A 12616-nucleotide genomic window follows, 5' to 3' on the forward strand; every position below is an offset into this window, starting at 1 on the left:
AGTGAGCAAATTAATATATTAAAGTTGAATACTAAAAAACAGTTGATGTAAAAGAGGAGGAGGAAAGGAAAAATAGATTTTTTTTTTTTTTTTTTAATGGCTCAGTCGGTTAAGCAGGTATCTGCCTTTGGCTCAGGTCATGATCCCGGGGTCCTGGGATCAAATCCCGCATGAGGCTCCCTGCTCTGCAGGGAGTCTGCTTCTCCCTCTGCATGCTGCCTCCCGTGTTTGTCTCCCCTTGCTTCTTCTCTCTCTCTCTCTCTCTCACTCTTGTTCTATCTCAAATAAATAAAATCTTTTAAAAATATAAAAATAAACTAAATAGATGGAACAAATATAAAATAAGCAGTGAAATGGTAGACCTTATAACCAGCACATAGTTGGGCCTGGTTTTTTTTATCCAGTCTGACAACCTCTGCCTTTTAAAAGTAGAATATTCATTTCCTTTACATTTAATGTACTTCCTCATATAAGAGGATTACCTTCACTCTTAAAACATAACCTAAAAATAAGGGAATGGGAAAGGATATCCTATGCAAATCATAAGCAAATGGAAATTATTGCAGTTACATCAGTATCAGTAAGGTAGACTTGAAGACAAGAGTGATTATCAGGAATAAAGAAGGTAGATAACACAGGTGTTAAGGAACTTTCTGTACTGATAGAAATATTTTATGTATTGGTAGGATGGTGTTTACATGGATATACATACACATTAGTCATTTTATCAAAACTTAAGCTCTTTTATCTAACTTAACCTAGTAAGCCACCCAGGCGCCCCCAAGATCTTTTATCTAACTTAAGATCTTCGCATTTCTTTACATGAATTTTACCTTGCAAATTTAAATGCTAAAGAAAACCAAAAACCCAGCAACCTTGTAAAGGATGTTGTCAGTGTAATAACATCAAAAATGAAAACCAAAAATTATATATCTGATAAGGGGTTAATACCCAAAATAAACAAAGAACTTACACAACTCCACACCCAAAAAGCAACAACAAGAAATAATCTGAGTTTTAAATAGGCAGAGGAACTGAAGAGACATTTTTCCAAAAAAGACATACAGATGGCTAACAGATATATGGAAAGATGCTTCACATCACCAGTCACTAGGAAAACACAAATCAAAACCATGAGGTGGGGCGCCTGGGTGGCTCAGTGGGTTAAGCCGCTGCCTTCGGCTCAGGTCATGATCTCAGGGTCCTGGGATCGAGTCCCGCATCGGGCTCTCTGCTCAGCAGGGAGCCTGCTTCCCTCTCTCTCTCTCTCTCTGCCTGCCTCTCCATCTACTTGTGATCTCTCTGTCAAATAAATAAATTTTAAAAATCTTAAAAAAAAAAAAAAAAAAAAACATGAGGAAATATCACCTCCCACCTGTCAGAATGGCAAGTATCAAAAAGACAAAGAGGGGCGTGTGGATGGCTCAGTCGGTTAGGCATCCGACTCTCAGTCCCAGCTCAGGATTTGACCCTCAGGGTCATGAGTTCAAGACCTACACTGGGCTCCATGCTGGGTGTGGAGCCTACTTTAAAAAAAAAAAAAAAAAAAAAGACAAGAAACAGCAAGTGTTGGCGAGGATGCAGAGAAAAAGAAACCCTCTTGCACGGTTGGTGGGAATGTGAAATGGTGCAGCCACCGTGGAAAACAGCATGGAAGTTCCTCAAGAAATGAAAAATAGAACTACTGTATGATCCAGTGATTAATTCCGCTGCTGGTATTTACCCAGAGAAAATGGAAACACTAATTCAGCGTTGTTTGCGATAGCCAAGAATATGGAAGCTGCCCACGTGTCCATCAAACAATGAATGGATAGAGGTGTGCTGTATTTGTGTACAGAATGGAGTATTTCTTAGCCATTTTAAAAAAAAAATGAGATCTTGCCATCCGCAGTAACATAGATGGAGCTAGAGGATATAACGCTGAGTGAAATAAGTCCGAGAAAGACAAATACTGTATGATTTCACTCATATCTGCAATCCACACCATAAAAAGGGCAGACACAGTCCCATACCTACAGAGAACAAAGCAGCAGTTGCCGGGAGGAAGGGCGGAGGGAGGGGAGGTGGGCAAGAATGGGTACAAGAGAGTGGAAGGTGTGGGCTCCCGGGCACGGAGTGAACAAGTCACGAGGGTGGCAGGTGCAGCAGGAAGAATGGAGTCCGTGATTGCGATGAAGGGGGAGGATTGGTAGCTCTCTAGGTCCCCATAGGGACCGCAGCGTAGCACACAGACCTGTCCCGTTACCATGTGGTACACTCGAAGCTAACATAGCACCGTGCGTCCGCTCTACGTAAAATGAATGGACGGAGTGAAAGGGAAGCTGATAGCATCCCCGTTGTGCTCTCTGCGTGCTCCCCCTAGCCCTCCCGTGAAAGTCAGTCCAGAGTCTTCTCCATCTAATAATGTTTCCTCTGCTGCGGTGCTTTTTTGCTTACAGTCCTTAGTTTTGCTGTATTCTCTCTCCAACTTAATATATTTTATTGGAAGTTATCTGGCTTTCATCCCAGTGGCAGAGTTTTCTCACAGAGAGTAGGAAAGCTTCGCACGTGTGGACACCTGGTCTGGCATGTTAGTTTCGTGTCACCTCATACGTAAACAGCTCTTGCTTGCTCACCAGTTCCTGCTACCTACAGGCCACCAAGCGTCCGGCTCCAGAGCTAACACGGTATACGCTAAGCAGATGTGCTCTCTTCCCTCCCGGAGTTTACAGTCATAATTCACTGTCTGTTGCAAAACTCAAATTAACTTAAAAGTTGAGAAGCCAAAGGTTAAGCTCACTGGATAAGAAGTCGCGGAATCTGTCGCTCTGCGTGCGACTTGTATGGTGCCCGGACGCCTCCCTCTGATGGCAGTTCCTGCCTGTGCCCGGGGCTCAGCCTCCAGAACAGAGAAGCAGGACGAGAGTGCAGGGCGTCTCATCAGCCCCAGGGGTTAGGTTTCAAAGTCAGGGTCTAAGACAAAGATCTGGTAGAGGTAAACTGCTTCTCTGCAAGCTGTCATCGCAGCCACCAAGCAGGACGCCCAGGGTCGGCACTGACCGGGTGAAGAGCCGCACACTTTCCACTTTTTCCATCTCGCGCTCATCAGGAGATGTGGTCTGTTGACTGAGCCCTGCGGTTATCCCCCTGCCTCCCCTTCCAGTCCCTTCCCTCCCTGTCATCAGGTAGGGGTGGGGGGCGGTTTGTAGGAAGGGGCCACACGCAGAGTGAAATTCATGTAAATGAAATGAGAGCTGTACCCACATTTGGGAATTGCCACGTGTGCGGATATCAAACAAGCGAGTTACAAACTCATCCAAGCAGTGAATGTAAATGTGTACTCATTTCGGTGGTACAATCAGCGTTTAGATTACGGGCTTATCTTTACGGCACCCAAATGCAGCCACTTCTCTGGAGAACTATTTACAGCATTATTTTTATCTCCTTGATAGTTTGGGAAGCCAAAGTTTAAAGGACTATTGAACAAATGAATTCGGGAATTATAACACTGAGTTCAATTAAAAAGCCTTTTTAGCTGAAACAGTTGTTTATAGCCCCATATTTAATTCCTATAAAACTGTATTGTAAACCATCTTCTGAGAGACGGCGTTACGGGAAGAGTTTCTTGCCCTTGGTAATTGCCGCTGCGTGTGCCGTAGGCGCAGTGTCATCTGCTCGGGCGTAAGAGAAAGATTACCTTTCATGCAGGCCCGCTGGGCTTAAAAGTCCGGTGAGAAACATCTTTAACCCGCTTTCCCAACTTTGTTGTTTCTTTTTCCCCCTTCTCTGCAGTTTCGTGCCTTAGCACCAATGTACTACCGGGGCTCGGCTGCGGCCATCATTGTTTACGACATCACAAAAGAAGTAAGCCTTTCCGTTTGCCTTAGACTGTTTTGAAAGCTCCCTCTCGGCTGCTTTGGCCTCCAGTCGCTCTTCCTGTTCTGTGTTCCAGGAGACATTCTCAACCCTGAAGAACTGGGTGAAGGAGCTCCGGCAGCACGGCCCGCCCAACATCGTCGTTGCTATTGCTGGGAATAAGTGTGATCTTATCGACGTCAGGTGCGTTACGAGACCAGGAGATGACAGTGCTGATGATGTATGTGTTCCCTTTCTTCCTGAGCAGTGTCCAGTATGAGAATCTTGCTTTTACTTTATCTCTAACATTGAAAAATTCCTTTTTGTTTAGTTGGAGTCCTAAAGTTTCAAACAAAAATTAAGAGTTCAGACATTTGGGGCTGATTAGATGGGAGGGGCACAGGTATATGGCTTATGTGAACTGTGATTACATCATACTTGACATTGTAAGAGATGAGTGTAGCCGCCCGGTTCCCAGGACATCAGGGGCTTGAGTGGGGAAAACATACATTCTTTAAGAGAAACACATTCACTGGCAATTTCTCTGGACCACTCCCATGATTCCCAAAGCAATGACTTGACTTTGGCAGGGAAAGAAACCCTTGCCGTTCTGCAGTCGTTCCGTCACACGAACGCCTTGCTAGTAGTGCTGAGTAACCATGGAAATGGTGTGGTTCTCAGGGCTTGGTCACTAGCTGTTCATGACATCCTTTGTCATCACGAGTCCGGTTAATTACTGGGTAGGTGGGGATAACGTAAAGCTCTTGATGGGTAGAATTTCTGATTTGCAGTTGTTGCTTTCCAGAGAAGTCATGGAGAGAGATGCTAAGGACTACGCCGACTCCATCCACGCGATTTTTGTGGAGACCAGCGCGAAAAATGCGATAAACATAAATGAACTCTTTATAGAAATTAGTGAGTATCTCTGTGCCCTCTGGGTTTTCTCTTTGCCAAGCAGCTGCATGCAGAATTACACAGCTGGGGAGAACTCCCTCAGCACATCCAGTGGTCTGGTCTCTGCCATTGTTCTCAGCGGAATGAGGTGGGAGAGGTGGGAGAAGGTAGGAGTGGCGGTCGGGTCTCAAATTATGTTGTAATTGCTGGGGAGCTGCTGCCTGGACTGCAGCCCTGAAGAGTGTTGTTACCGAGCAAACAGTGCGCGGGGCCTCGAGGTCCTGGAAGCTGCCACCTCTCCCTCAGTGTCTCTTTAAATGTGTCTCAGTCATCAAAAATGAACAAGACAATAAAGGGAAAGGAAATGCAAATGTGACTTCACTGTAAGGAATCCCTCAAAAATGAACACCAGGCAAGGAGAAGGTAGGGCCTCCCTGGCCACCCTTCCCCCTTCCCTTTCCAGAAGTGTTACCATGATGCCGCTAGATGCGAGGAGGCTGCCGCATCCCTTTGGGATCCTCTTCAGATTGTATCTGTGTTTATTCATTTCATTCAAATTCATCAAAATATTTATTGAGAACGGTTCCAGGCTCCAGGGAGACCGTGGTGAACTAGACAGGCGCAGCCCCATCTCCCGAAGCTCCTGTTCTGCTGCAGGAGCCAAGCAGTGAGCACGGAAGCCAGTAAGATCCCTTCCAACGATGCACAGCGACACGAAAAACATAATTTGGGATGAAGTGAAGGAGTGGCTGTAGGTGGTCAGGGAAGGCCTCTTGGAGCAGGCAGCGTGGGAGCTGAGATCAGAGAGAGCAGGCTCTGCAGAGATCTGGGGTTCATGCTGACCTGACCTAGCAGACTTCCAGGTGGAGAACAGGAGAAAGCCGACGGGGCGTGGTGAACTTCCTGGGTGAGGTCAGAGGTGACCGAGGCTGGAAGCTCACTTGGCCATCATGTAGAGGAGGGAGTACAAAATCCAGCACCTCCCGGGGCCGGGCAGGGACAGGCCACCAGCACTGGGACATGGGAGCAGCAGAAGGCCCCAGTGATTCCAAAAGCTGGCACAGGTGGGTCCTGCTGCAGCAGGTGGGGTCACTGTGGAATGGAGGCTCCTGGTTGTCCAATTAATTACTGAGGTTATTTTTATCTTTTTGGATGATTTTAATTTGTTCAGAGATCTGGATTTTATGTAACGTCCCACTGTTTAGACGTGGCCATTTGGATATTTTCAAAGCCTTTGCAGGCCCATCAAGCCCGTCTGGCACCATAAGGGGCCACTGCCTGCTGGTCCACAGCCTCTCGTCCAGGCCCTTCCCTTCAGCATTTGAAGTCATGATGTCTGTTGTCTTCCTCGACTGTAAAGAACAGCCACCCAGATGCAGGCTTGAAAGGCAGCCTGAGGCCGAACCAGAATTTTTCAGTTCGAGCTAAAATATCTTAAGTGCACGGTGTTGTGAGTGCGCCCGACTTACTGCCGCTTCCTAAGCATCCTGTACTCCGGCAGTATTCAAAACAGGAAGGTGGCGAGTTATGCCAACAGTGAAAATTTGTATATAAAAACTAGCGTGTACATACTCATTTTAACTGTGAAAAATAAAAAAAATATATATATGTTCACAAAGATTAGAAAAATTTAGAGAGAAGTAAATTGAGTTTATTGTTTACCGGGTGTTGTAAAATTGCATTAGCACAGTGCCTGCCATGCTAACTTTTTATTGAAGTGTAATATACATGCAGAAGGGTGCTTAGAATGATAAAACACAAGGAATTTCCACAGAGCCCACTCCTGCAGTTGGCGCTTAGATCTAGACCCAGATGTACCTCAGAAGCCTCCCCATGCCGTTCCAGTTCCTCCCTGTCCCCATGCCCCCAAGGGAAGCACGGTCCCGATGGCTAGCTCTTCAGATTTGTTTTGCCTGTTTTTATACTTTATAGGTTGTTGTTGTTTTTTTAAAACATACTGTCTGTCCTCTGTGCTGTCTGGCTTCTTTAGCTCTACGGTACATGTATTAGCTCTGTCCATATCACCGCATGACTCATCCTCATTACCGTGGTGTGTGCGTGAGAAGTGGTTCAGAATCTCCACTGTAGGTATCCGTCCTGTTCATAGCTCCGTGCGTAGCTGCTTGTAGTCCAGAGCTGTGGCACCCAGTACCTCTGAGCGCTCACATCAGACCCGGTGTGCACGCTCTGCGGTCACATGTTTGTCAGGTCTATTTATACCCCGAAAAAGAGTCACTGAGTCACTGGGTGCGCAGGTGTTCATTAGGAGGTCTTCAAAGTGGTTACACCAGGGGCACCTGGGGGGCTCAGTCCTTAAGCGTCTGCCTTTGGCTCAGGTCATAATCCCAGGGTCCTGGGATCGAGACCCCACATCGGTCTCCCTGCTCAGCAGGAAGCCTGATTCTCCCTCTCCCACTCCCCTTGCTTGTGTTCCCTCTCTCACTGTCTCTCTCTCTGTCAAATAAATCAATACATAAAATCTTATCCCAAAAAAACAAGAACAAAGTGGGTACACCAGCAGACACTCACACCAATGGCAGATGGAACCGCAGTCACTCCGTGTCTGCTGTGTAATCGTAAACTGCATTTATGATCATCGGTTAATAAAGTTGAGCCCCTTTCTGGGTATTTATTTATTTTTATGTGAAAATACCTGCATATCCTCTTTTGTGAACTTTTGCCTATTTTCCTTTTAGGCTGCCTGCCCTTTTCTTAATTATGTGTATAGTTTCTTTTGGATATGAGTCCGTCGTTGATTGTGTGTGTAGGAACGATCTGCTGTGCGACTCGAGCTGCATTTGTGAGTCAGCTGTCTCGCAGAGCTGCTGCTCTTAGTCTCGATGTGATCTGGTTTATCCTCCTTTCCCTTCACAGTCGGCACTTTCGGGCTCTCGGTTAAGAGGTCACGGTCTGTTCTGCAGGTCATCAAGGTGTCCTCTGCTTTCTTCCAAGATTATTGCAGCGGTGACACTATAATACCAGCTGGATTTCCATGATCTGTTTATTAGAAATATGTAACAACAAGAAGCTTCAGGAAAGCTATTGTGTTTTTTTTTAAAGAATTTTTATTTTTACTTGACACAGAGAGAGCACAAGTAGATGGAGTACCAGGTAGAGAGAGGGAGAGGGAGAAACGGGCTCCCTGCTGAGCAAGGAGCCTGATGTGGGGTCGATCCAGGATCCTGGGATCATGACCTGAGCCAAAGGCAGATGCTTCACTGACTGAGCCACCCAGGCTCCTTCAATAAAGCTTCTAAATAAATTCGCAGTTTATTCACGGTATCTATAGGTATTTGAAAAGTAGCTGTAGGACACTCTGGGGGACATCAAGTGTAGACACATGCTGTGTACTATCTTCCTGGATTTGCAGGCTGCCCCAACATGTTAGAGGCCCCAGGCTTGGTGGCCAAGGACCTAAGAATTGGCAGATTCCATCTCAGCCTTGGTAGTGCCACAGGACACATGTGTCCATTCATTCCTTGCTTTCAAAATACCTTAGTGCATAGTACTGTGCCAGACAGCTACCAGAAACAGAGGACCTTTTCCCTCGAAGAGCTTGAGGTCTAACCCTAATTCTTAGGGTCTAGCTCTGTAGGCAAATAAGTGACGTGCTTCTGGCCTCTGGCCAAATTTAGTGTGGGAGGTATTGGAGAGATCTAGGAAGTGAGAGGGCATCTGGAAGGCCTTTGTACTTGGACACAACCCTTGCTTTATGGGCTGGGTGGGTGGATGGTGATTTGAGGTTTCTCCTGAAATTGACATTATGCTTCACGGAGCAGTGAAGTGAAACCTGTTCATTCTCATGCATTGTTGGTAGGAGAATAAAGTGGCACAGCCTCGTCAGAGAGCAGTTTGGCAGCATCTGTCAAACTCTAAATCACATGTCCTTCTTGCATTTGTGCTAGAACACACTGGGAATATGGTGTATGTGCCAGATACACACCCAGGAGTAGAATAGCGTGATCCAGTTCTTCCGCTCCTGTTTATCGTACACATCGGCTCCCAGAGATACTTTTTGCATTGTCGTTAATACCAGCACAATGTTGGAAGCAGACTGAACATCTGTCAACGTGAATGGTTCAGTAAATGACGGGACATCCACGTGGCACGGCAGCATAGGGCTTTAGGAATAGCGCTGCAGTGGGAGAAGCCCCAGAGTGTGCTCAGTGGAAGCAGCAAGGTGGACGGCTGTGCACCCGTGTGCGCCTCTTGGGGCTTAGGGAGGGGCCGCCTGCGGGTGTGTGTGTGTCCTGTATGCGTCTGTGCACGCCTGTCTGTGGATGGTGGCTCTGCCCCAAGGCCGGGGGACAAGCATGTTCCAGTGGAATTTTGTTGACAAAAGTGCACGTACTCCCTACTCAGAATGTCTTCTTGGTATGTAATTTCTTTTTTTTTTTTTTTTTTAAGATTTTATTTATTTGACAGAGAGAGAAACCACAAGCAGGCAGAGCAGCAGGCAGAGAGAGGGGGAAGCAGGCTCCCCGCCGAGCAGAGAGCCCGATGCGGGGCTCGATCCCAGGACCCTGGGATCATGACCTGAGCCGAAGGCAGAGGCTTAACCCACTGAGCCACCCAGGCGCCCCTGTAATTTCTTTTTATTTAAAAATTTTTTACTGCATGCAATGTGATATCCTCGTTCAGACCCTTGACCAGAAGGGGGACATTACTAGAAAAACTGACCTTGCCTGAGCAAAGTCGGGACCTTAGTGATGTGCCAGGACAGAGTTCCTCGTGTCCACAGATGTCCCATGCAAGCACAAGATGCCGACATGCCCCGGGTGAGGGCCACATCTTAGCTCTCTGGTTATCTTTGCAACTTTTCTACAGATTGAAAATGATTCCCAGATTGAAAATTCGTTTAGCTCTTTATTTTCGTGCGACCTGTCAAAGCGCATCTGCCCAGTTGTCGCATCAGAGAATGAACAGATTTGGAAAGTTAAAGCTCTTTCCCTCCCTCCTCCCCTCTCCATCCAGGTCGAAGAATCCCTTCCGCCGACGCCAACCCGCCATCCGGCGGCAAGGGCTTCAAGCTCCGGAGACAGCCGTCTGAGCCCCAGCGGAGCTGCTGCTGACCGGGCCTCGGCCTCCCAGACTTGCTGATGAAGTAGGTCGTCCCGAAAGTTAACAGGAGGCCTGGGGTCCCTGCCGGCAGATTCTGCCTCTCCGGTTTGGGTCTTCTTCATGCAAACAGGACTCGGAGAAATTGGCCAGTTCCACTTCCTCTCTGGAGGCCACGGCACTAATGTTTCAGTGTGTGGACCTCCGGCCTGTCACGAGTCTGGTGTGCACCGGGACCGCACCATGGGCTTTTGACCTTGCTGAAGAGGAACATGTAATTGTATGGACGGTAGGGTTAAATTGTTGAGTAGTTTTGTAATCAAGATTTTAATGTAACATTTGTAAAGGGAAAATTAGCACTTTCGTGGTTCTTGAGGAAAAAAAGACCTTGCAGAGATGGTAATTTCCTTGGTTTCCCGTTACCACTGTTAGAGGGAATCGTATCATTTAAAATGTGGTTGGTGATTGTAAGTGGAGGGCTGGCAATCATTATTGGGAGCTGAACTGGATTATTTATAGGACTGAAGGAAACGACTCTGTCCCCACCCTCTCTAAAGCACTCGTCATTGAATACTTTAGCCCCTGATACATACAGTAAATTAACAACGGTAACAGCAGAGGCATAGCTCACCCGAGGTTTGCATTCCGACCTCGTCCTGTATGTGTCAAAAAAACACATTACTGGCCCCTTTTTAAATAAGCTCTCGTGATGAAGGTGGTGGTGAAGCTTCCTGGGAGAAATCGGGCTGCGCACGTTTGCGCTGACTAGCAGTGGTTTAAAAAAGAGGAAGAAGAGAGAGAGTAAAGAAAGTGGTGTAAATGCTGTCAATTTTTTATTTAACCCAGATATTTTGGTGGGGAAAACAGTTATCTGTTGCTTAGCATATGTAAAGTTGTAGTCTATATTTATGAGACCATGGCTTAAAGATTATAAATTATGTAAATACATGAATAAATTCTATGTTTCACCCAACACTCCATTTAATCTCGCAGCCGGTGTCCTAGTGTGCCCACCCACCTCTCAGCCTGTCCGCGGGGGGCTCTGCCGCACGTTTCTGTCGGGCGAAAGCACAGAGCACTTGGCTTACAGTCTTTGAAGAGGTCTCTGCCTCTCCTTGCACACGCCCCTCCCTCCCGCATCCCATCTGGAAATCATAATAAAGACATATGCCACTTTAACAAGCCTGACTAGCCCTTCCTAGCCTGGAGGTAAAAGATGACGCTCCAAGTTCAAGTCATTTCACCTGGTCTTGGCAGTAAGTTTCTTGTAGCATTTACCGCGACCCCGGACGAGTGTTTCCACGAGCTCTCCTTGTTACCGATTCAGCTTATCTTTCCGTTTCCTTTATTCCCCTGCCTCTGTCAGTGGTTAACACTCTTTCCCTCAGGGAGCCTAATGAGGTTTTTAATATAATCTAAAAATAAAGCGCTGAAGTGAAGTTGGTGACAATTTGCTCCTGGTCTAATTTGGCGCCCTTCCAACCGGAGTGTTGTAAGGGAAGGAAATTTACAAGATTGAATAGGAAATGAAACAGCTTGAATTTCCAACTCAATTGTGTTTTCAGAGCTCTCGCAGACTGAAGAGCTGGAACTTCGAAAAACAATGGTTATTTCCCTATGCCCCCCACTTGATACGGGTAGATTTTAATGGGAAAATTATAACTCAGATTAAGTAAAAAGCGATTCCCTTTTCCCTGGTGTATATCTCGAGCATTTGAAATTATTTATTCTCTTACTGAAATCGTATGGAAGGAATGTAGTTGGGGAAAATTCTAACATTTTGTTTAAAATACAGGCAGACTCTATACCCTCCTAGCATCTTGCTCCCTTCCCACCATGAGATGAGGAAGCGGTAAGAGGAAACACGTGGTTGTAAGGGCGGGCGCTCGGCACCTGAAGGGGGTTGTATCTGCTTTCCCATACATGCAGATGGGTCAGGGCGTCTGGCCTCGGCCCTGGTGTGTGTGTCCCTAACATTCCCACTGCTGGGCCTCCATCTCCAGGACAACAAACAAAATAAAAACAAAGGGTGCTTGACTCACCACCGAACAGGCGGTGCATGGGTGGCCCTTTCTGTCTTATTCCACCAAAAGATGACGCACATCTGTGACCTTCGCAGTTTTCCCACCAGCCCTGTCAGCCACTGTCGATGATTCCCTGCGATCTGGGCACCTGGGGGAGGCCACGCGCTTCCATGCCACGTCTTACTGGTGAGGCGTCAGCCTGCCTCTCACCATGTCCCCACGGTCCCTGCATTCAGCCCAGAACAGGGCCGGCTCTTCAGGCCCTCCTTGGCTATTCTTCCTTCACGGCTTCTCACGCTCCGCCCCATTTGTAGAGAGGGCTTCTGTTCGCTTCTGGCCACGCGTTTTAGTCCCAGAACGAGTGACAGGTGGGTGGCTCGTGCAGCAGCGCTGTCTTCCCGCATTCTGGGGCCTCTTCTCGTCTGCCCTGGTTCTCCTCAGACTGTCTCAGGAATCCACAAGACCCTCTGCTCACGCAGTGCTTCTCCCCACTGGCAGCAGCCCGTGGTCTCGGATCCGTGTAACCCGTACCCCGTGAACACGGAAACGTTTCCATTTGTTCGGTCTGCTTGTGTGACGCAGAGCTGGAGGTTAAAGGCAGAACCAGTGTTTTATTTTGAACATGCTTTGGATTAATAACCTGACCAAGCAGTGGTCTAATACACATTTCATACGTTCTCAAGTTACTCCTTATGGGAAAAGGCTAGATTTCAGAGGAATTGGGACATAGCCCATCTATAAAAATCTTCTTTTTGGTTCCCTTCTGACAAAGGGCCATTTTGAAAAAACTTTGGGAACTGAAAAGA

General features: G+C 47.1%; 1 protein-coding gene across 1 annotated transcript in view; it reads left to right on the plus strand.

Moving 5' to 3' along the window:
* RAB22A (RAB22A, member RAS oncogene family) overlaps positions 1-11225 on the plus strand; it is a 50857-nt gene extending 39632 nt beyond the window's left edge. The window contains exons 4-7 of the mRNA XM_047746901.1: positions 3772-3843; positions 3932-4038; positions 4640-4749; positions 9703-11225. Coding sequence (XP_047602857.1) covers positions 3772-3843; positions 3932-4038; positions 4640-4749; positions 9703-9800 — 387 coding nt within the window. The 3' untranslated portion in view covers positions 9801-11225. The remainder of the gene's footprint in view (positions 1-3771; positions 3844-3931; positions 4039-4639; positions 4750-9702) is intronic.
* The last annotated feature ends 1391 nt before the right edge of the window (positions 11226-12616 follow it).

Source organism: Lutra lutra, chromosome 9, assembly GCF_902655055.1.
Source record: "Lutra lutra chromosome 9, mLutLut1.2, whole genome shotgun sequence".
Lineage (NCBI taxonomy): Eukaryota > Metazoa > Chordata > Mammalia > Carnivora > Mustelidae > Lutra > Lutra lutra.